We start from the raw sequence: 21,153 nt of genomic DNA, 5'->3' as shown, positions 1-21,153 counted from the left end.
CTAGGGTGAACTTGTGCCATTTAAGATCTGTAAATACATTTGTCAACCTCAACGTCTCTTATCTAACATCATGGAGCACCTGATAAGGTAGACCAGCAGAACCGCCATACCCTTGAGTGACTTCCCTCTGGCTGAAGATTGGCTGACAAACGACGTATTACAACATTCATGGTTGTTGGAACCAATCATACCTGAGCACTGCCAAAGCTGTTGTAGCAGGTCTTTGGTAGTATACACATAAGCTGTGTCGCAAGTGTTAGCCACTAGAGCCGCAACATATCCATGGAAGGAGAAGAGAATGAAATCATTCAAATGGAGAGTAGATTGTGTAGCTATTGCTTAATTACCTGGCCTGGCGACAAGCCCGGCGAAATCTGTATGGAACCATCGGAAGCGTAGCTCTAACGCAAAAGTCAGCAGATGAGAAGCTTCAATTACAACTCACCGCTTGACTTCGTAAGAATTGATTCCAAAACAGAATCTGTTCAGAGAAAATCAGTGAGAATGTAAACAAGTCAACACTGTCTATCAGCAGGCATGCAATCCACCTTCACCATGCAAAGTACCTGATTGACGGTGACCCCAAATTTGGTTGCGATCGACATCAGCGTATCTCCTATCCTCACCGAGTACAACGGCCCAAGGCGGATCACTTGGTTTTCATCGATCTGATTCGGATTTCTGTTGATTTCTGGATTTGAGCTGTACACCTGAGCACGCAAAATGCGATTACAGTCACATCCTTCAACATACAAGACCTCGAAGCCCTCACCTGCAGCCAGTGCGTGTAAAATCTTTTCGCGAACGCATTGAGTCCTTCGCCTGCTTTGATACAAGCATTGCATTGACGAATTTGGATATTTACAATCAATCTTTCTGTCTTTATCCCTTCGCCCGTGATGGGTTGAACCGAGAAAGTGATGTTTCCAAAGCCATTCGATGTTATGTCACTCCCTGCTGGTGGGACGAAATATATTGTTGCTACTTTTGTATTATTTACTGTTTCCACTTGCAACAGCGAGCACTGAAAGAAGTCAAAGTAGTTCAGGTTGTATTCCCCACCTTGACAGGTTGAGCTCGCATACCCTGGGAGTTGTTTGAGTACTGCGTTTCTGTCCAAAGGATAATGCGAACAGCAAATGATGTCGTGTTCGCGGCCAGGGCCAATCAAAGCCGCGGAAGCAGTGATCTGAAAGTCGGTGCCCAGCCTATACAGGTTGATTGTGGCAGGGAGAACTCCGTTGATGGGATAGAACGTGACCTTCAGCTGCTCTACGCATCCAACTGCTGTTACAAAAGGTTCCGAGCTGATGTATTCAACAGGTCCGGCTGCCGTAATTCTCTCTGCCTTGTACGAAGTTGCGCCATCACACACTCCTATTACGACGAGGAAAAGCAGGAGTCCTTTGAGAATCATCTCAAGGTAATCGATAAGATCCAAAGTCGAAAACCACGTCCAATCTCGCCTTCCAAAATGCACTCAACAAGAATGCAGTGGTGAAGAGATGAAGTCTTGACTAGGTTCAACCACCTCTCTTCCTCTCCTCCCCTCTGCTCTTTTCCCTCTCCTCCCCTCTGCTCTTTTCCCTCTGTCCTTCTCCCTCTCCTTGCTCTTCGCTCCTCACTGTGAAACCATGACGCTTCGCAGACTAGCGATGCCGGCAGTTATTTTTACGGTTATAATCGTTACAAAACGTTGCAAACAGCTGAAACAAACCCCACCCCTTTCAGTTTCTCAGCATGTTTAACCCCCTTTTGAACAAGTACCCCATGCAATACACACCCCACCCTATCTGAAAGCTCTCAAATACCCCTCTATTTCAAAGATGATTGTACTACCCTAACCCTCTGCTTCTTGCAGTGACCCACCTCTACCCTCGAACTTCCCCACCCGCCCTAGGTCTACGAATGTCGTAGGGGACGAGCGGAAGAACAGGATGATGGATGGAGGAGGAGGAGAGAGGAGAAGCGAGGCATGGAGGAGGAGAGAGGAGAAGCGAGGCATGGAGGAGGAGAGAGGAGAAGCGAGGCATGGAGGAGGAGAGAGGAGAAGCGAGGCATGGAGGAGGAGAGAGGAGAAGCGAGGCATGGAGGAGGAGAGAGGAGAAGCGAGGCATGGAGGAGGAGAGAGGAGAAGCGAGGCATGGAGAAGGAGAGAGGAGAAGCGAGGCATGGAGGAGGAGAGATGAGTAGTAAGGCATGAGAACAAGAGGAGGAGAGATGAGTAGTAAGGCATGAGAACAAGAGGAGGAGAGATGAGTAGTAAGGCATGATGAGGGGATTCAAACACGACCAAGAGATGTGCCAAGCCGATAAGATGAGAGAACGACGAGAGTTATCAAGGAGTAGAATGATTTGAGAACCTGATGATGGGTTCGATTGCAAAGCGTGGAATTCATCCTCATGGCAGGCGGCATTGCACCGAGAGGATATGGCTTCCTGGATGACTGCGCTTATCATATAGGATTCCTGGGCCATGGAAGCGCTGGGGAGATTCCTTCTTGGCCACAAGGTTGGTTTTTCGACCTTCACATCAATGCACGGCTGACACGTCCATTTCGTGTTGTTCTGTTGGCAGAGGCAGAAGAATGATGACGTTGTCGACTTGACTGTAGAAGCGCCAGCCGCGAGAGAGGAGCCCTACCACCATAATCCCGTTCGAGCCCACCAGGCAGAGGCTTTCATCGATCTGACAGAATGGGAAGCCGATGTGGCGACTTCAAGCTCGTCCAGCGTGTCTGTTGCGCAAGAAGAAGACGTTGTTACGAGCACCAAGAGAAGACGAGGATGGAGCAGGAGTCTGGTGGAGTCGCCACCCATCGAAATCGAAGATGGAGAGGTGAGTCAGAACATGAGGGAGGCTGTAGCCTTGGAAAGAGATTCACTGCATGAGTGACTGGCCTGCAGGAGGAGGATGTCATCAAGGTCGTTGCCAACACAAGGACTTCGCCAAGGAACGAAGGGGAAGATGATTCACCTGGATGTGATCATGAGAAGGAGAGCCTCACGCGAGCGTACCTTGACCGTCTGCTGCAAGATCAGACGCTCTTCAGGTGTGTCAATCCAGCTTGCAAGCAGATCTTTGAGAGGATGGAGGAATCACATAAACCTCCGGAGAGAATCGCACCTGATGGCCAATTGCTGTCTGAGAAGCACGCTCTTCACCTGCAGAAGTGCAGATATCGTTGCAGCTCTTGTCGAGAGAACTTCTGTCTGGACTGCAAGACCATGCCGTATCACACCGGAAAGACGTGTGAAGAACATAAGGAGTCGCTAGCAAAAGTGCGGTGCAAGTATTGCAATACTGTCTTGCCTTGGAGAGGCTCGTCGCAAGAAGCTGTCTGCACATCAGAAGACTGCATCCGTCGGAAGAACAAGGCCTGTGGCAAACGTTTGACTTGCGGTCACAAGTAATCGCGTTCATGCCAGAGGATGTTGATCCTGACATGGACTGTACAGTTGTGATGGGATCGCGAGAGAAAAGAGATGTCTACCCTGCCTCACGTGCAACGACAAAGGAGCAGAGTTCTGTAATCTATGTTGGATTGAAGACCTCAGGGCTGCTCCCTGCGTTCAGTTGCGGTACGTCCACTGTCAGAACAGGGTGGGAGTGAATAACACGAGAACAGGTGTGGACACATCTTTCACTGGCACTGCATCTCAAAGAGACTTGAGCTGAGGTGGACTTCTTCTAAGATCTCCTTCACGTTCGCCAAGTGAGTGCAACTGGATTCCGCGCTTGCCCTCTGAAAGAAATGCGCGCAGGTGTGCTCTGTGCAGCGCCATGGTCGAGCATCCTTCCTTCGATTCCACCATGAACAAGATCATCAAACTCAAGACCAGGTCCGAGATCATCCACTCCTGCTCAAGGGCTGATACCTCTCGGGTACTAGAGTAGAAGAGGCAGCACTGGAGAGGCTCAAGTATGAGGGACTGAGCAAAGGAGATCAGGTGACCGATTCTTCGCTTCTTGGCGTCTCTGAACTTTGTTGACAGGCCACAGACTTGCAACTTGCAAACAGCCGCTATCAGTTCTACCTCTGCCACCGTTGTCAGCGCCCATACTTTGGGGGTGCTTTGGCTCCATCATTCACGATACCTCGCCTCTTGACTTTCTCATTTCAGGCATAGCAGACTGCCTTGCACAGGAAGGAGGAGAAGAGAACCAGTTCAAGCGCGAGGACCTCATATGCGGTAGCTGCAGCGCCTCCAAGCTTGGAAATGGACGAAAAACTTGCAAACAACATGGCGACCAGGTGAAAGTGCTGCATCGTGATTCTTGACGCCTGATGAGCTGTGCAGTACGTGGAGTACAAGTGTCGCTTCTGCTGCAGCATAGCTACCTTCTTCTGCTTTGGCTCCACTCACTTCTGTGAGTCCTGCCACAAAGGTTGGACCGAAGGATCCAACCAGAGGCCCCAATCGCTTGTGAAGCCATGCACCTGCTCCGAGAAACACGCCAAAAACTGCTCGACTGCAGCTGGTGAGCATTGCTTCGGCTGCTCTCTCTGCAGAATTAAATCGCACGAGAGCAAGCCTCTGAGATGATGCGATGGAGATCACGCGTTGATAGTTCGCGTCATTTGTCTCTGCGATATTCTTTGTAAAGTACCCAAGTTTTCCAGTTGCTGCTCGATCGTCTCCACCTTCACCTGCAGATTCCTGAAGCGACTTGCGCACTCTCTCTCTTCCTCGCTCAGCCACTTCTCGAAGTTTGCGAGGGTCCTGGCCAGATCCCCCACCTGCTTCGGAGAGTCCTGGGTGGAGAGGAACAGCGAATTCAGCTCTGTTCCCCGCTGTCGCTCTGACTCGGACAAGCTCGAGGCTTTCACAGGCTTGGGCGTGCTCGACACGTATGCAGGCCTCGTCCCTTCCTTGTTGCCTGGCGACCCCGTCGGGTCCTCAACTGAAGATCCTTGCGGGTGATCGTAGAGCGAGGCCTCGAGCTTCTCGTTGAGCTGCTTGCGATACTTGTCGATGACCCTCGGGTTCACTGGAGGCATGCGAACCAGCCCGACGCTGCGCTCCTCTCCTGCCGGGCTGAATCCTTCAATGCTGACTCGAGTCCCTTCAGGCCCCTTGATCATCGTTGCGATCTCGTCCGAATGGAAGTATCCGCCCGTGACCTTGTTCCCGTCGATGGCAACGATGACGAAGTCTTCATCGACCTGCCCGCTGATCCATGCTGCTCCTCCCGGCATGACCTTGTCCACTCGAACACCCTCTCGTACCACGCACAGGGAAGCAGATATGCCGAAGAGATCTCCCGAGCCCTCCGAGGGCTTGAGCTGCACCTTTCTTATGAGGTGGACCTCCTGTACATCCAACTTCCTCATCGTGCCATGGCGAACTTTGAGGGAGACGAGCGAGTCCTCGGGTCCCGACAACAAGCTTTGTGCACTTGCTAGATCTGCATAAAACGTCAGCAGAAGATTTGCACGAGCTACCGACGCGTTCTTCCACCTTGAACAGGAGAGGAATCGATCTCATCCAAGTAGTCACCTACTGCAATCCTTCCGCTGAAATGGGCAGGACTATCCTGCTCATATCTTCAGGAACAATCAATGCTTCTTACACAAATTACATAGAAAATTCTCCGTATGAAGACCCCCGAGCGATCGGCTCCAAGACTCAATCCGATACCAGCCTTGCGCAAACTCATATCTTCTGGTACCTGCCTATCTCGATCAATCAAGGTTGGGAGCACTCGAGTGCAGGTGTGGTGGGCCAACAATCGCATGTGAATGCTTGTCTGCTCCTCGCAGGCTCTTCTCTCCCTGCCATGACCTTGTCCTGCTCCCTCCAAACAAAAATTATTGTGATCACAACCTGGCTTTGTTTGCTCAAAGCCATTTGTTCAAACTCTGTAACGGTCTTGAAACCGTTTTGGGGTCCGGCGGCCCCGGGCCGGGCGGCGCTGAGCCGGGGCCCTGGTCCGAACTGCCCGATCACTGAACGCAAGAACGGTCAGCCTCGGTTACCGTCGATACTACCGTACCGTTTCTTTACTAGGCTCAAAGTTAAGTGCTGCCGGACTCCGTCGGAGAGCCGGGGCCCACTCAGCGGCACTGAGCACTGCACTCACTGAGTACGGTCAGGCTCGATGATGGCAGGCCCCGGGTACTACCCGGCGTACGGTACGGTACTCAGTGCCGACTACTACCGTACGGTTCGGTCCGACCGATCAGCTCCGGCAGTCACGCGGCCAGCCCAGTGGCAGGCCGCGCTCAGCGCCCGCTGAGGCCGGGCTCGGCCCAGGGTGACTGCAACTGTGACATCATGATTGATGAAGCCGAGCGTGTTTCCGGATCGGACCTTACCGTACTAATCGCGGCCGCCGCCCTGAGTCAGTTGCTTGCACACGGCAGTTCCGACGGTTCCAACCGAGCCCGTACAGACTCACTGAGTCAGTAGACGGTCACTACTACTTCGTACTCAAAGTTAAGTTAAAAAGCAGTACGAGGACAATCAGGAGAGTCGAGGAGGCTTGACCCTGACACTGTCGCACAGGCCAAACGGCGAGAAGAGAAAAGACAGCGAGAACCAAACCGGAGTAATCCTGCCGACTGCTGTCCCCCAAACTAGTACAGACAGTTTACTGTGACGCTGCATTGTCACATGAGTCACGCCGGTTCTGTGTGACAACATCGTTACCTCCACAATGCCATCTGCTCAGTGCGTACATATCATTTCAGATTCCCTTGCAAACAAATGAATTATCAAGAACTGATATCTCAGGACTTGATTTATTCAACTATTGACTTGTACATGACCAGACCATGGGTCTTAGTGCATGAAAAAAATAAGATATATACAAAGATTTACATTTGGATTTCAAGAAAGTGCCTCGCATTCCCTTCGGCGTTTCGCTCGAAGTGCAGCAATCTTAGAGAGTCCACAACCCAGAAGCTGCTCAGTTGCAGCGTGATTGGTCACAGGCTGACAGCAAGGCATCTCTTGAATATCCATTGAGTTTGAATCGGGATAGTATGTACATCTCAACACTGGGCCTGAGGCATTGAACGCCTCGTCCTCCACCATATCCACATCCGGTTGGGAGCAAAACGCATTCATCATCTCATCATGTGATCGCGGAGACAGCTCACGATGAAGAACACGGACGTTGTTGATCCCGACCTCTTGTCTCAGCCACTCGGCAAGGCACTCCGCAACGAACACGGATCGATGCTTTCCGGCAGTACAACCAAACGCGAATTCGATTCGCTGCTGGCCCCGTCCAAGAAGATCACCGACTATCGGGGAAACTTTCTCTTTCAAGACAGCGAAGAAGCTATCGAAACAGCACTTCTCGCGAATGTAGTCCTCCACCAAAGAATCCTTTCCCGTCAAGGAAGGCGCTTGTTGCTCGAGTGGCCTGGGATCCGGCAGGAACCTCACGTCCACCACAAGGTTCGCCTCCGGTGCCCCAGTCTTGAATGAGAAAGAGGAAACCACAACTTCCGTGTTCGAAGCATGTGCCGCCATGTCCACGTGGGAGAGGGTTGAACGGAGTTGGTGTGGGTGGTGGGGTTGACGCGAGTCAGGGAGGGAGAGTGAGGAGCAGAGAGCTGCCGAGCAAACTTGCGGAGCGAGTATATGTAGTTTCCCACCCCTACCCTCTCGGGGTATATTCCCGGGTATGGGTTCATGTTCAATTTTAATGGGTGGGGTTATACATGTTTGGACCAAAAACTAGGTGGGTGGGTAGTGTTTTGTTCATAATGGGGGGTATCATGCTCCACAGAGGATGATATTTGAAGATTTTGTTCCAAAATATTCGAGATTCTGTGTTGTTTGTGCATTTTGATAATTGGAATTCACGGGCGCATCATGAAATTGGGACTAATTCGGTGAAGTTTCATGAGATTTCAACATGGCAGAGGGTGGAATTTGAATGGGGTGGGGTAGGTGTGAGTAGGGTGAGCTCCAATGGGATGCAAGGGGTCCATGGACCTCATGGGGGCCTACAACTAGAGATAGCAGGTCCTAGGAAAAGTACCTCCAAACACAGAAGGAAATTCAAGATGGCGGATGCAATGTTAAGTTGGCAACATACCCCACCCTTCATCTGCTACCTTGTACCTTTTGCAAGTAGGGGTGTATGTAGAGGGGGGCTAACTGCCGTGTCCACCACGGGATACTTTGCACACAAAACCAGGGGTGTTTGAAAAGTACCCACAACCCCACAGACGACCAAGAGAGAGCCTTTTTTGTGGGGTAGGTGGGGCACTTGTGTTTTTTGATCGAGCAAATCAGATTGAATTCAAAAATGAGTTTTTAATCACCGAGGATGTTTTAAAACATTTTTAGCAACTACGATGTGCAAAGGCTTCCTTGAAAACATCCATTCCTCTGTTGAAAATGGATATGTGATCTTCAAATTTGAATATGAACGCAAACATTTCGACCATGAATCGACAAACTTCCATTGACGACTGAAAATGTCAAATCTTTGCACTCTCATTTCATCGCAACGCAGATTTCTGTCCTGCCTACCCACCCTTCATCTTCCGTACCTGTACCCCAGCATTTCCCACTGCAGTGCCCGTATCGATCTACTGTACCCATGACCATGAAGCGATGCGATCTGGAGAAGAATGTTATATTGTACCTGAGTTTGTCAGATAACCTCCAGATCGTACGTACCTTTTTTTTGCAATTTCTGCGCTTCCTAGGGACAATATGCTCTCTATTCTTTTTTTGAAAGATGCATTGTTTTGTTTTTCTTCGGAGTGGTGGAATAGAGGACGGTTTGCTTGCTTTTCTTTTTTCTATTGAGCGAGGATGCCCTTCCCCACGCACGAGGGGCGCCCAAGCTAAAATGCTCTTTTCTCAATTTACAACTTTTTCTGCTCAAACGTAGATCTTTCAATGATTGACTAAAACTTTCAATTTGCACCATGCATCATTATGGATGCTATTTATGGAACCCATTCCTTTGTAACAAATTGTTTTATAAATAAAATACCAAGTTTTTGAAATGACTCCATTTATATCACTCTTTCTGATACTTCAAAAATTGCTTTTATTCTTGTAGCGCCGTGACAGAATAGTAACGTGACATTGTCACGTTACCAAGTCATTTAAAAATGTTTTAACTATTTCGGGCTAAAAGATCTGTTTTAACAGGCCTGTAAAATCTTAAAAGATGAAATCGGGAGAGAGATTAGAAAATGGTTCCAATTTTAGACTTTTTGTTCCAAAACGATGCTATTCTTGGATGCTTCTACAGTTTCAAGCCCCCGATCCTCCCACATGACCCCGCAGACCCTCACTGACCGGGGACTACGCTGGACGGCCTGCCGGGCGGCCCGGACAAGAAGGTCGCCGGCCGTCACCTCTGCCATTTCAGTGGTCTGAATGGCCGGTCTTTGGTGGTAGGGGTGATTGAAGGGGGAAACGAGGGGTGGGTAGGCGTGTGGATAGAGGATTGGCGGGAATTTGAGTTTTCTTAGCGGTGGGGTGGTTGTGGAAGGTGGGGTGGTTTTAGGGGGGTACTAAGACCACAATACTGTGTGGTACCAAGACTTGAAGGGGTAATTTCAATAGAAAGTAGGGGTGTCAAAGTTGAAGAGGGTGAGAGGGTAGTCAAAGAAGGGTACCGTACTGGTAGTTGGAAGTGCGACGGGCATGAAGGCGGTGAGATGGCGAGGGCAGGGAGGGCAGAGGGAGGGAGGGGGGGCGGGGCGAGACCGAGGAGAGGAGAGGAGAGGAGAGGAGAGGAGATGAGATGAGAGAATCGGGTTCGTGCTGATTAATGTTTTGTCTGAATCCTCGTCACAGGGAGTTTAGTGGGCATGGAGAGAATTCACATGAAAACAAAATACATGCCTAGTACATCACATCCCCGACCTAGCAAGGTTGATATTCACAGTGGTGCAAGAAAGCATCTGTTTGAGACTGTGGATGACAAGGCATTCCAAGAGCTTAAGAAGCAGCTGCACGAGTCAGGATACTCCGAGATCGTGGGGTTTGAGTCGGTTGCTCTTGTCAAGCGGTTGTTTTCGGAATTGACGTCTATGCGCGACACTCAACAAACATTGACGCAGCATCTGAATGATAAGAACTCGAGCGAGCTGAACTTGCAGCGGCAGCTGCATCCTCTTCAGAAGGAGATAAGTCGTCTTGTGAGAGAGAACAATCAGCTCCATCTAGAGCTCATACAGAGTGGTGAAGAGTCTGAGGCCCTCAAAAGCAAGCACAAACTCAGCACCAAGCAATACGAGGGGAAAATTCGAGATCAGCAGTTCATGATATCGGAGCAAGCCAAGCATATCCATAGCCTTGAAGGCAAGGTGCAGGAACAGAAGGAGAGGATTGAAAGTCTCCTTGACAACCACTGGGTTTATACTGCAAGCAATTCAGGAGAGAGTGTGCCAATCGGGATGGAGATTTCAATGAGTGCAAACCCAAGTCCTCCTCAACCTGAAATAGACCATGCCGTTGAGCAAGAATTTGTTGATTTGCATGATGCAACTGCGAAACAAATCCTCATGTTGGAAGAGAAGCTTCAAGAGTCTGCCAGCACACAAGTTCAGCTTCAGACCGAACTTGATGTGCTGCAACTGAAGCTCAAGAATCGCGAGAAAGAGATTCTGAGAATGGGGAAGCTTCTTTCTCAGAACATCAACTCTGAACAGGAATACCTTGAAAAGCAGGTGGACACGAAGGATGAGACGATTAAGCGATTGAACCAACAACTTGACTTCTTGTCCGAGCAAGTAGCTCTTGGTGAGTCTTTGAAATCAGATCTCGAGGGAGTGAGAGAGGAAAACCGCAAACTCAACGTGAAGAACAGACACCTGAACGAGCAAGTGGCTCAGGCCGAGGAGGAGCTCACAAAGTTGCGGTTCGCGCATGAGTACGAAAAAGAGAACGTCATCCATGAGAGGTACGAAACCAACGAAAGAGATAAGAAATGCTGGAGCTTCGAGTCAGCAGTGGAAGACTTGAAGGCTCAGAAGCATGACCTGTCACAGAAACTCGAGGCAGTGATGGGAGAGAAGCAGGAACTTCTTGCTGAACTGGCCCATGTCACCCAAGAGCACCGGACAAGTATTGAAGATGTAGGAAATCTGCAGAAAGAGCTGGCGGAAATGAAGCGATTGCGGGACAACCTGTATGCTGTTGTCATGGACTTTGAAGACCAGATGGCGGTGGTGCAAGAAAGAATCAAAGGATTGGCACAAGAGAGGGAAGAACAGAGCTTGCTGTGCTCACAAACTGCCGACCGTCTGCACGAAAGGGAAGATCAACTGACACAGTGTGCAAGGTATATCACGTCCTTGGAAGCACAAGTCCGGTTGCTCACTAGCAAACAATCGGTCCAACAAGACGGCAAGATGGAAGATTTTTCAAATCAATTTGAGAAGCTGATGATCGAATCGGAGAAGTCCCTTGAGTTCGTCTGTACTACCTTTGAAGATTTGAATCAGCGTGTAAAAACACTGGTGGAGGGTTCAACCGGTTCTCTGCAGCTTCTAGCAGACGAGAAGGAACGTTGCATGGAGTTGCAGACAGAGATGGAGAGCTTGCTGGAGTCTCTTGCCAGGAAGGACGAGGCCCTGAAGGAGCTGCAGACGTTGATGAGCCACATGGATGAAGCCAAGGGCAACGCCGCACTGCAGATTCAGTCGTACAGGAAGGAGATGGAGACTCTGCAAGGAAGAAATCTCAGTCTGGAGGGAGAGAAGGAGGAGCTGGTGGGAAGACTAGAGCGTGTGGAGCTCGAGCTCTCCCAGATGAAGATCATGATAGCTGAAGTAGACAGAGAGCGCGACGTCCTCGTTGCTCAGCTGGACGAGAAGTGCTCAAGGATCGGCGAGCAAGAATCGCGAGTGGGCGAGCTGACACAGCGCAACGAGCAGAATGTTGCTAACGTCTCGAGCTTGAGGCAGCAAGTGGACTTGATGCGAGACGCGCTTGAGGAGAGAGACGGTCAGCTTTCGTTGCTGCAACAGCGGCTGGAGGTGGAGGGGTCGGAGAAGAGGAGGATGCACGCGGAGTTGGAGGGAACGAGGCAGGAGGTCGGCACCCTCGAGTCGGACCTCAACGCGATGACGCGGGAGAATCAAGTGGTGAATGACGAGCTCGCGCACGTGGTGTCGCAACGGGACTGCCTCAAGAGAGACCTCGACGAGGTGATGAACCGCGTGGCTGTGGTGGAGCACCTGCTCAAGAGCTGCGAGAGAGAGAAAGAAGACATCCTGATGAGTTACAAGGCTCTCAACGAGGAGAAAACGCGAGCTGAAGCAGCATGCGAGCGATACTCCCTCGAGTGCAGTGAGATCCGAGCCCACGTGTACGCAAGGGAGGAGGAGGTGATGAGGCTGCGTGAGGCCAACGCAGGGATGGAGCAGGAGATGCACAGGCTGCACCTGCAGTGCAAGGGAGTTCAGCGACAGCAGGAGGAGCTGTCGGAGAGACTCTTGGACGCGCAGAATCGAAGCAAGGCAGAGGCTATGAACTCGCGTAGCAGCCAGGAGGAGCTTCAGGCCTGCAAGCGGATGGCAGCGATGCTAGAGAAGCAAAAGCAAGACTGCGTGAAGGAGGGATGCTTGCTGCGAGATGAGATTGTGGCACTGCGAGTGAAGCTGGACCAGGTCGGAGGAGAGAAGGACTTTCTGCGAAGTCAGCTGGAGGAAGAGCGAGGCAGGCGAGGAGAACTGGAAGGGATGATGCAGCAGCTGCGGGTGAAGGAGCATGCAGCATTCCAGGCAGAGAGAGAGAAGTCCACGGACAACGTTGAGCTGCAAGAGAAGCTGCACAAGGTGGTCACCGAGAACGAGCATAATGCCCAAGAGCTGCGACTGCTGAGGAGCCGGCGGGAGGAGCTGGAGTTCGAGCTGGAGAAGCACAGGAGGCTCATCTCGAGCAAGTCTATGGAAGAAGAGAGCATGAGCGACGAGATCTCCTCCCTCCGGGCAAACGTGGAGGAGCTGCAGCGGGTGGTGGAGCGACAGGACAAGGCGCTGCAAGCCAAGAGGGAGGAGCAGTCGCACCTCAAGGAGAGGCTGCAGAGGATGCAGACAGAAGCTGAAAACAACGAGCGCAAAGTCCTTGAGCTGGAGACTCAGCTGAGAAAGCACGAGGTGCGAGCGCAGAGCATGGATAGCGCAGAGAGGCATTCGTCCTCGTCCTTAGAACGTCACCTGGCCGACAAGGAGGAGCTGAGAGTGGCGCTTCGTCGCACCGAGGAGCAGCTTGAACGGACTCATCATCAGGTGTGACTCAGGGAGGGTGACGGTGGTCTGTGGAGGTGACGGTCTGTGCAGTACAAACTGGTGAAGGAGAGTGAAGGCAAGTTGAGTCAGAGGGTGAGGGAGCTGTCGGATGAGCTCGAAGCGACGGTGAAGGAGAAGGAGGAGCTCGCCAGCCTCTCCGAGGACTTGAGGCTCGAAAGCTCCAAGTTGCGTGAGGTGAGACTGGACAGACCCTCCTCTTACTAACCCTCAGCTTCGTCCTCCCTCCATCCCTCCCTCCCTCCCTCCCTCCCTCCCTCCCCCTGGCACCTCGTCTGCTTTCGGGTTTGATGCAGTCGCGCTGACCTCAGAGGGAGCAGGAGGTGACGTCGCTGTCTGTCTTGCTGGAGAAGCTCGACAAGGAGCACAGAGCTCTGCAGAAGAAGTTCCTTGACCTCCACGAGCGAGCAGCTTCGAGGTCTCCCGGCCACTCTTCTCCCGAGTGACATCTGGTCGCTGCTGCTGTGAATATTCTTGTGCATGTAATAAAGTTTCAAAGCCGATGACTCAGCGTGAGCCTTGGCCGCCTCTCTCCTGCCCGCTGCGACGCCTCGTTCCCCTCCTCTACATCGAGGCTCAGTGGATGTCGCAAGTGTGCTGTCGATAGATCGCCCTCTTCCTCCGCTCAACCGACGCCAGCGCGTGCCGTGTGCGGTCTCCTCCTGCTGTCAAGTCAGCGCGGAAGGCAACGACGTTGAGCTGAGACCTGAAAGGACGAGCAACGGATGGTCCTTGAGCAAGCGACCTGAGCGAGAGGCAGTTGAGCAGGCGAGAGAGCGAGAGATTATCTCGTCAAGAGCAGGAGAGATTCATGATGGGAGCAGGAGCAGGAGCAGGAGCAGAAGCAGAAGCGGGAGGAGCAGCAGGAGGAGCAGCAGGACCACCACTACCACCAGGAGCAGAAGGAGTTGGGTCACCTAGTGAGGTTCTCTTCTCTGATGTCTTGCATGAGATTCTGATATGTCTTGTCGGCGCTCACACAAGTCGAGGGAGTTGCCGTCCACCTCCGCGTCTGCAGTTGCCTCCCCAACGTCTTCTTGCCCGTCCACGCGCTCGTCAGCTCCTCCTGCTCATGCTGGCGAACGTTTCTGTGGCGAGCTGAGAAACTCGGTGGTTGCTCCCGTGCCGACCCAGGAGGAGAGGCATGCCAAGCCAGCTGAGTACCAGCTGAGGTGAGAACCTGGTGGGTACTGAGAAGCGACGAGGCTGCTGTGGATATGAAACGATCTTGATGGGCTGAAGGGGGGCGACCAACAAATGGGGTGTGACGACTGGCATGGGCGGCAGCATGGGAGGAGGGAAGAAGCGTCTTGTCAGGAGTGACCTGCAGGTCGAGCAGGAGAGTCTCCTGCAGCTCTCTGACGTCTTGCTTGCTGCCGTAGTCTCCGGTGCCTGGCCTGACGTGGATCATGTGAACGCAAGGGAGCAGGAGAGCAGCTGATTCGAGATGCTCCTCCTGCAACGACAAGACGTCCCCGCTGCTCGTCTTGAAGCGAAGCGAGCACAACCAGTGCACACTCCTGCTCTCCACCCTGCTGCCTGTCATGCACTTGGCGACCCACTTGCGGATGTCGAGCATGGTCTCCCGCCCCTCCAGCATGCGCGTGTACGCCTCCACCTCCGAGTCCTTGTTCGCGGGTATTACAACCTTGAGGCTCGCGCTCTCGACCTGCAGCCGGAAGCAGCTGGGGCCGTCGAACTTGAGGGCCACGTGCTTCTTGCCGTAGACCACACACTGGCAGGTGATGCTGGGCTGGTGCAGGGGAATGAACGCGCCCTTGTCGACCTGCACGATCGCCTCGAAGGGCAGCAGCAGCCTCCCGCCGAGCCATCGACGGGTGCTGCTCCAGCTGTTGATCCTCAAGCCCTCCACCGACGTTGACACGATGGAGAGCACGACGTTCTCGAGGACGGTGTCGCGCTGCAGCTGGAAGGAGGTCATGCTCGCCCACTGCCTCGCCGTCGGCACTGGATGGCGGCACAGGAAGGCCTTGGGAACCAAGTCGACGTGACCGGAGAACACGGAGCCCATGTTGGCTCGGACGAGCGTCTTGCCTCGCCGGTCCTGCGCCTTGTTGTCGAAGTCGAGGAGACCGAAGACGAGGTCCGGCACGTTGGCCTGCGAGCACATGACGACGTAGAGCCCGAAGGCGTCGACCGTCGCCTTGCAGTAGTCCGAGTCGAAGCTGACGCCGTCGAAGACTCGGTCGGCCACAGGTCGATTTTCAGGCCAGAAGTAAAGGGAGAGGAACTTGAAGCTGGAGCAGCGGTGGGGAATGCGAAGCGAGAAGGAGCGAGAGAGGGAGACGTGCTGAGCCGAGGAGACGTAGACGAGAGGGCTGACGATCTTGCCGTAGGCTGAGTCGAGCGAGGAGGTCTCGCTCCCTTCCACCGCCTGCACGTGCACCAGGCTCGCAACCTTGACGGCCTTGAGAGGAAACTCGATGTCGATCGACCAGCCCGACCCCTCGGGGCACGCGAGCGACAGGTGGCAGGCCATGGCGGGGGTGACGTAGCCTGACACGGACGCGCCCTTGCCGTCCCTCAGCGCGTCCTTGACTGCGCTCAACCTGCTGTAGTCCTCGAGGTTTCGCTTCCCCTCCTCCGCTTCTTTCGGTCGCGCTGCCTCCGTCCACAACCGCAAGTGGCTTCTGCCGAGGGAGCCAGTCAGGTAGACTCCCCGCAGCCCCGAGCTGACCCATCGCACCTCCCACATGCTCTTGTCCTGCAGGACTGGACGGACCAGAAGCCCCAGGCCTGTGTCGCCGTCGAGTCGCCGGCCATGCTTGAACTCGTACTCCTTACCCTCCTCCGTCAGCGCCACCTTCATGTCCGCCCTCGCTCGGAAGGGAGTCACCAAGTCTCCTCTCAGCTTGATGCTGTCGCTCCATCGCAAGAAGTGCTGGTAGATGTTGCCGTGCCGCATGGTCTTCATCACTCTCAGCGCACACCCGCTCCTTCCCTTGATGCGATCCGTGTAGTTCCTCCAGTTCTGAACGCACTTGCCGAGCATCGCGAACTTCCATCGGTTGATGATGTTTGCTTTTCTCGTCTGGCTTTCGTTGAAGGCCACGCTCAGCGAATGTCCACCTGCCTGCGACGTCCCGGGCTGATTTTCTCGCCGTCCCCTCAACGTCTCATACTCTATGCAGGTCGCGAACTTCTCGAGAAGCACAGAGCTTTCACGCACTCGCTTGAGCTTCAGCAGCAGCCTCTGCACGAAGAGCTTCCTTGCATGGTGACAGCGAAAGGAGAGTTGAAGGGTGAGGGCGCTGGAGTCCTCGAGGTTGAGGCTTCGAGTTCGGGCGATCTGCTTCATGTGCAGCATCTTCACGATGCGCGAGCAAGGGAAGTTGGTCTGAAGTCTCGAGCGAGACAGGTGGCAGCGGAAGCTGCTCTGAATGACGACAGCTGCTGCATGCGTCAACCTCTTCTGCTCCAACTCCAGCTGACTCTGCAGCTGCGTGGACGAGATGAAGGCGGTAACTTGCTCGAAGTTGGGCAGGTCGGCGATGAAGCTTTGAAACTTCTTGTGGGGCAGGAAGGCTACGAGCGTCTTCTCCTTGGCGACCACGTCGAACGAGAACCTCTCTTGCTCCCCCAGCAGTCCGCCCTCTCCGATGCTCGCGTCCTCCTTCCACTCGTGCACCTCCACCCCCCCTATCAGAGCGGCGAGACGGCCCTCTATCAGGATCGCTGTGCTCTGACACACGTCTCCCTGCCTCGCAAACCTGTCGCCCTCGCTCAGAGTCTGCAGCGACGCGAGCGTGGCGATGAGCTTGGCGTGTCCGGCGTTGAAGCCGCAGCCGAGGAGGTGGAGGGGGTCATCCTTGAGAGCGAGGAACTTGCTCACGACCTTGTCGTGGTCTTCCTTGCTGCGAGCTACCGACCCTCTTGCCGCCCTCGCCTCCACCCTCACCCGGTTCTGAGCTCCCAGCAAGCCTGCGGGGTGAGCAGCATGCTCCAGCGCGACTGAGAACGACCTCGGACGCTGCCATGCAGCTGCTGCCTCTTGCGCGTCCTCGAAGGCGGTGGAATGAAGGCGAGGACGAGCTCTGCGAAGATGAGGGTCCATGAGCGGCAAGAGGAGGGGAGTCGACCCTCTCCTAACCCTTGTGGGCCGGTGCCGTCAGTGATGCCGTGCTGGGGGAGGGGAGAGCCTCTACATCTGAGAAGATGGAAGAGCAGGAAAGACGAAGAGGATGAGAGAAGGCACAGCAGGCGAAGCAGAAAGCAGAGCTGAAGGCGAACCGAGCAGTGAGAGGGACCTGCGGGAGGAGGAAGAAGAAGAGAAGAGGAAAGTAGTGGAGGCAGAGAGGAGGAGGATGGTCGAAGGAAAGGAGGGAGAGGAGAGGAGAGGAGAGGAGAGGAGAGGAGAGGAGAGGAGAGGAGGAGAGGAGGAGAGGAGGAGAGGAGAGGAGGAGAGGAGAGGAGGAGAGGAGGAGAGGGGGAGGAAGGGTATGAGGATGGATCGGTACGAGGGGAACGGGTGTAGGGGTGAATTTTACAGGAGAGGGTGGGAAGGGAAAAGGGGAGGGGTGGGAAAACGGTTGCTACCGATAAGAGGGGAGAGGATGGGGAGGAGGGGAAGGATGGGAAGGAGGAGGGGGGGAGGGGAGGGAGAGAGAAGGGGAGAGAAGGGGAGGGAGCGAGGAAGGGGAGGACCTTTGAGATGAAGAGATTTTATGTTCACATGTGAAAGCTAAAATGAAGTACAACTTACATCATGAAACATAATTCTACATGAATCATTACTCTACAACGCAGCACGGTCAAACATTTGTTCTTTCAACAAGCATGCACTTCAGGAATGAGGTGATGGTGAAATGTAGGCGATGTATTTCAACGTATGGATGCATGATGGATGTTGAATTCGACGACGTTGGTGAAACCTGCAAGCATGACTGAAAGAGTTTGGTTTCTCTTGCTGCTGTTGAGCTCAGGTTTGCTGTTGCGCAACCTCGTCGACTTGAGTCCTCATGGCAGCATGTCAGTCTCTCAGGTCGTTGACTCGGGGGTCTGCATCTCTCCTCAGGCTTCCTGGGCTCCTTACTGTCAGCCCTCGTATCAAGTGACGTCTCACCCCTTCCCCTCCTCTCGTGACTGCCGCAGGTTTACGCTCTCTACGAAAGCGCTCGGACGGACGTGAACTACTGGCTGCAGCTGGACCAGCAGGCAAGTGAGAAGCTGCTCGGCCTGCTGGTGATGCAGGTGGGAACAGGCTCAAGCTCAGGCCACGCAATGGAAGAACACGTTAGGATGTGACGACGTGAGGGCGCCAAGCTCTTTTGTGCTAACTCACGGGCATGTCTGGCCAGAGTGCGATCACAGGCAAGAGCTGGTGCAAGAACTATGCCTGCGCTCTCAGCTTCCCCAAGTGCGACACGACCAACATCGTTCCTCTTCCGGTCTGCAGGTCTGCTCGCTCGCTCGCATGTGAGGTGCATGATGCTTGTAAGGCAAACGTGCAAAGACTGCTTCCGGACATGCTCGCCTGATCGCTCTATCTTGGTACGCGCCCACATGAGCTGCATCGGTGAACTGAGCGACCGCTTGCCCAGCCGCCCTCCATGTACGCGTCGAAGAGCGCGTCGACATGGACAGCAGCATACTCGTAAGAGAGGGAGAGCGTGAGAGGGAGTGAGAGGAGCTGCAGGGGCATCGAGTACGACCTTTGGTCGAAAGCTTACATCTGCGAGGCCGACAACAAACTAGCTGACGGAGGACGTTCGGGTCTGTCACTCGACCCTGCCGCGTCTCTCTCACTCCGCCGCAGGCTTGCTCTACTTCGGCGCGCCGTGCACAGGCTCAGCTGCCTCCTCGCAGTTCAGCTTCCTCCTGGTCGCTCTCCTGCCACTGCTGACGCTCGCAAGATCCTCGTGAAGAAAGGCTGAAAGTTTACAGCTGGAAGTGTACTGGCTTTAGAGATCGTTGACGAGCTCCTTGCCGGCGAAGAGGCTGACTGCGGAGCTCTTGTTCCTCAAGCTGCTACCCATGTCTGTGCTGCTCACGAAGCCAGACGTCGCCTTCTCACCGCACGTCATCCTCCGCACTCTCCTCCTCCGCTCCTCACCTGCTCGTTGGCCCAGTCGGTGTCCGTGAGCGTATCCGAGACCTGCCGCCGCATCTCGATGCTGGAGGAGAGGTTCTTGGAGACTTCGCGTGAGAGCGCGTCGACCTTGGATGAGACGAGGTCCTGCTGACCGGTCAGCCTGCGCGAGAGGAGAAGAGGAGAGAATCGCCTGTGAGCTGACTATCTTGTGCACTGCGAGCTTGAGCTGCTCGATCTGATCCGACAAGATCCGATTCCCTCGCTCCTGCGCGTCATGCCTGTCCTCGGGAGAGAAGAGCCCCTCGTCGCTGTCCAGCGAGTACTCGAGGAAGGCTTTTCCTCGAGCTCCCCCGTCCTCCATGGCTCGCATGCGATTCTTGAGACGTGTCAGCCCCCCGCGCTCTCTCTCCCTCCTCTCACACCATCACAGTGTCCACGATGGACGCGTCGACCTGCAGCACGTGAGGGGACGGGAGAGGAGAGAGACGCTGACATGGTCGAGAGGATCCGCTTCCTTGGTCGGGGTCATCGGGACGCCGCTCCTGCGAGCGGTCAAGAGCGAAGGACGAGGAGGAAGAGGGAGGACTTAGGTCGCTCGTATTTCTTGGGATGGATCCGTCTGGAAGTGTTGACCCGTCCACGAGGAGGAGGAGAAAGAAGGCGAGCAGGGAACGAGGAAGAGAGAGTCTTCAGCTGCGGCTCGTTGAGGGCAGAACTCACCTCTTGGCCGAGGACGCCCTCCTCCAAAGCTCCAACTGCATGCACTGGTGAGCAGGGGAGGAGCTGGAGATGTGGCAGACCTCCTTGAGGATGGGAAGATCGAGGTCCTGAGAAGCTTCACGAGGTGTCAGCAGAGCTGCAGGAGGCAGGAGGACGATCACAGCAGACAGCTGAGAAGTGATGCGCGAGGATGGCGAGGAGAACGTTGAGCAGCAGCAGGCAGGAGAGGGCGAGCCTGAGGCACGATGAGCTGGAGGAGGAGAAGACCGCGACCCGACCAGGAGAAGATGTAGAAGGGCCCGATGAAACGGTTGGCGTTGTAAAGCCTCTGAGCGTCGAAGTTGCCGAACATGGCTGATGGACGTCAGCACAGCTCAACTGAGTTGCGGCTAACCGTTGAAACTTGCTCCGAAGGCTCCGAGGAAGTCGCTGTACCTAAGAGGAGAGGAGACGTCAAGACCAGAGGCATGAGGAGGAGCGCGACAGACTCAGGCAAGTCACTGCCGAGGATGAGGACGCCAGTTATGGAGTAAGCGACCCATGCAACCTGCGAAACAAATGAGCAGCAGCAGCAGCAGCAGCAGCAGCAGCAGCAGCAGCAGCAGCAGCAGCAGCAGCAGCAGCAGCAGAGCGACACCAGAAAGATAAAGACGAAGGCGATCACGTCCGGAAAGGCTCTTTTGAGCTGCTCCAACCGTGAGGTCTGCGCACTGAGAGGGAGGCGACTCACCGTGTGGGCGATACGGTTGAGGCGGGTGGTCAGGCGAGCAAACTTGAGGAGCTGCAGACAATCAGGAGCAGGAGTGAAGAAGCGAGCTACCTTGAGCCACATGATGAGAGCTGAGATGGCAATGAAGTTGTCCTCTTGCGATACCCAGAATGCAAGGTTCTTCGAGGTATGAGGAGGTGAAAAGGAGATGAGGAAATGGGATGGGGAGAGCAGAGAGAGGAGAGGAGAGGAGAGGGAGGAGGAGGGAGGAGGAGGAGGAGGAGGAGGAGGAGGAGGAGGAGGAGGAGAGGAGGAAGGAGGAGGAGGAGGAGGAGGAGGAGGAGGAGGAGGAGGAGGAGGAGGAGAGGAGAGGAGAGGAGAGGAGAGGAGAGGAGAGGAGAGGAGAGGAGAGGCGAGGAGGGAGGAGACGT

At 54.2% G+C, this 21,153-nt stretch overlaps 8 protein-coding genes across 8 annotated transcripts in view; 3 read left to right on the top strand and 5 right to left on the bottom strand.

Moving 5' to 3' along the window:
- On the bottom strand, positions 1 to 1,585 carry GUITHDRAFT_161731 (hypothetical protein; the record flags this gene model as incomplete). The annotated part of the gene is made up of 7 exons (XM_005837775.1): positions 773 to 1,585; positions 567 to 710; positions 446 to 481; positions 348 to 401; positions 192 to 242; positions 80 to 142; positions 1 to 27 (listed from the first exon to the last, which is right to left on the bottom strand). The coding sequence occupies exons 1-7, from the start codon at positions 1,415 to 1,417 to the stop codon at positions 1 to 3; spliced, it is 1,020 nt and encodes a 339-aa protein (XP_005837832.1). The 5' UTR covers positions 1,418 to 1,585.
- A 567-nt stretch (positions 1,586 to 2,152) lies between these two features.
- On the bottom strand, positions 2,153 to 2,774 carry GUITHDRAFT_151090 (hypothetical protein). The gene is given in 3 exon segments (XM_005837774.1): positions 2,153 to 2,500; positions 2,552 to 2,726; positions 2,741 to 2,774. 2 exon segments carry the CDS (start codon positions 2,648 to 2,650, stop codon positions 2,402 to 2,404), a joined length of 198 nt encoding a protein of 65 aa, XP_005837831.1. The 5' UTR covers positions 2,651 to 2,726; positions 2,741 to 2,774; the 3' UTR covers positions 2,153 to 2,401.
- Positions 2,775 to 3,042: 268 nt separating this feature from the next.
- On the top strand, positions 3,043 to 4,623 carry GUITHDRAFT_92848 (hypothetical protein). Its single transcript, XM_005837773.1, has 8 exons — positions 3,043 to 3,410; positions 3,460 to 3,582; positions 3,630 to 3,716; positions 3,766 to 3,843; positions 3,894 to 3,951; positions 3,997 to 4,072; positions 4,126 to 4,256; positions 4,303 to 4,623. The coding sequence occupies exons 1-8, from the start codon at positions 3,091 to 3,093 to the stop codon at positions 4,546 to 4,548; spliced, it is 1,119 nt and encodes a 372-aa protein (XP_005837830.1). The 5' UTR covers positions 3,043 to 3,090; the 3' UTR covers positions 4,549 to 4,623.
- Positions 4,624 to 6,731: 2,108 nt separating this feature from the next.
- On the bottom strand, positions 6,732 to 7,492 carry GUITHDRAFT_151088 (hypothetical protein). The gene has a single exon (XM_005837772.1). It carries the CDS (start codon positions 7,483 to 7,485, stop codon positions 6,835 to 6,837), a length of 651 nt encoding a protein of 216 aa, XP_005837829.1. The 5' UTR covers positions 7,486 to 7,492; the 3' UTR covers positions 6,732 to 6,834.
- A 2,305-nt stretch (positions 7,493 to 9,797) lies between these two features.
- Positions 9,798 to 13,687, top strand: GUITHDRAFT_103437 (hypothetical protein; the record flags this gene model as incomplete). The annotated part of the gene is made up of 3 exons (XM_005837771.1): positions 9,798 to 13,223; positions 13,275 to 13,418; positions 13,562 to 13,687. The coding sequence occupies 3 exons, from the start codon at positions 9,798 to 9,800 to the stop codon at positions 13,685 to 13,687; spliced, it is 3,696 nt and encodes a 1,231-aa protein (XP_005837828.1).
- Positions 13,688 to 14,154: 467 nt separating this feature from the next.
- GUITHDRAFT_103436 (hypothetical protein) lies at positions 14,155 to 17,316 on the bottom strand (the record flags this gene model as incomplete). The annotated part of the gene is made up of 1 exon (XM_005837770.1): positions 14,155 to 17,316. One exon carries the CDS (start codon positions 17,314 to 17,316, stop codon positions 14,155 to 14,157), a length of 3,162 nt encoding a protein of 1,053 aa, XP_005837827.1.
- Positions 17,317 to 18,071: 755 nt separating this feature from the next.
- On the top strand, positions 18,072 to 19,170 carry GUITHDRAFT_151086 (hypothetical protein). The gene is made up of 8 exons (XM_005837769.1): positions 18,072 to 18,184; positions 18,236 to 18,416; positions 18,463 to 18,510; positions 18,560 to 18,657; positions 18,701 to 18,752; positions 18,803 to 18,855; positions 18,898 to 18,974; positions 19,018 to 19,170. Exons 6-8 carry the CDS (start codon positions 18,812 to 18,814, stop codon positions 19,122 to 19,124), a joined length of 228 nt encoding a protein of 75 aa, XP_005837826.1. The 5' UTR covers positions 18,072 to 18,184; positions 18,236 to 18,416; positions 18,463 to 18,510; positions 18,560 to 18,657; positions 18,701 to 18,752; positions 18,803 to 18,811; the 3' UTR covers positions 19,125 to 19,170.
- GUITHDRAFT_103434 (hypothetical protein) overlaps positions 19,163 to 21,153 on the bottom strand; it is a gene marked incomplete at both ends in the record, with an annotated part of 3,277 nt that continues 1,286 nt past the window's right edge. Inside the window, 13 exons of the mRNA XM_005837768.1 lie at positions 19,163 to 19,267; positions 19,315 to 19,437; positions 19,496 to 19,669; positions 19,716 to 19,745; positions 19,787 to 19,835; positions 20,014 to 20,128; positions 20,175 to 20,248; positions 20,292 to 20,367; positions 20,408 to 20,448; positions 20,502 to 20,560; positions 20,651 to 20,698; positions 20,744 to 20,794; positions 20,834 to 20,902. Coding sequence (XP_005837825.1) covers positions 19,163 to 19,267; positions 19,315 to 19,437; positions 19,496 to 19,669; positions 19,716 to 19,745; positions 19,787 to 19,835; positions 20,014 to 20,128; positions 20,175 to 20,248; positions 20,292 to 20,367; positions 20,408 to 20,448; positions 20,502 to 20,560; positions 20,651 to 20,698; positions 20,744 to 20,794; positions 20,834 to 20,902 — 1,014 coding nt within the window. The remainder of the gene's footprint in view (positions 19,268 to 19,314; positions 19,438 to 19,495; positions 19,670 to 19,715; positions 19,746 to 19,786; positions 19,836 to 20,013; positions 20,129 to 20,174; positions 20,249 to 20,291; positions 20,368 to 20,407; positions 20,449 to 20,501; positions 20,561 to 20,650; positions 20,699 to 20,743; positions 20,795 to 20,833; positions 20,903 to 21,153) is intronic.

This window comes from Guillardia theta, assembly GCF_000315625.1.
Source record: "Guillardia theta CCMP2712 unplaced genomic scaffold GUITHscaffold_13, whole genome shotgun sequence".
Classification (NCBI taxonomy): domain Eukaryota; class Cryptophyceae; order Pyrenomonadales; family Geminigeraceae; genus Guillardia; species Guillardia theta.
This window is presented reverse-complemented; position numbering and strand designations above follow the sequence as displayed.

Excerpts from the sequence above, each read along its gene's own strand:
- GUITHDRAFT_151090 (XM_005837774.1), bottom strand. The coding sequence starts at position 2,650 with ATGGTGGTAGGGCTCCTCTCTCGCGGCTGGCGCTTCTACAGTCAAGTC. Across the intron at positions 2,501-2,551 it reads CAGAACAACACGAAATGGAC|AAGGAATCTCCCCAGCGCTT; the intron begins GTGTCAGCCGTG and ends CTTGTGGCCAAG.
- GUITHDRAFT_92848 (XM_005837773.1), top strand. The coding sequence starts at position 3,091 with ATGGAGGAATCACATAAACCTCCGGAGAGAATCGCACCTGATGGCCAA. Across the intron at positions 3,717-3,765 it reads ATCTCCTTCACGTTCGCCAA|GTGTGCTCTGTGCAGCGCCA; the intron begins GTGAGTGCAACT and ends AAATGCGCGCAG. Across the intron at positions 4,073-4,125 it reads TCAGCGCCCATACTTTGGGG|GCATAGCAGACTGCCTTGCA; the intron begins GTGCTTTGGCTC and ends TTCTCATTTCAG.
- GUITHDRAFT_151088 (XM_005837772.1), bottom strand. The coding sequence starts at position 7,485 with ATGGCGGCACATGCTTCGAACACGGAAGTTGTGGTTTCCTCTTTCTCA.
- GUITHDRAFT_151086 (XM_005837769.1), top strand. The coding sequence starts at position 18,812 with ATGTACGCGTCGAAGAGCGCGTCGACATGGACAGCAGCATACTC. Across the intron at positions 18,856-18,897 it reads ACATGGACAGCAGCATACTC|GGGCATCGAGTACGACCTTT; the intron begins GTAAGAGAGGGA and ends GAGGAGCTGCAG. Across the intron at positions 18,975-19,017 it reads AGCTGACGGAGGACGTTCGG|GCTTGCTCTACTTCGGCGCG; the intron begins GTCTGTCACTCG and ends ACTCCGCCGCAG.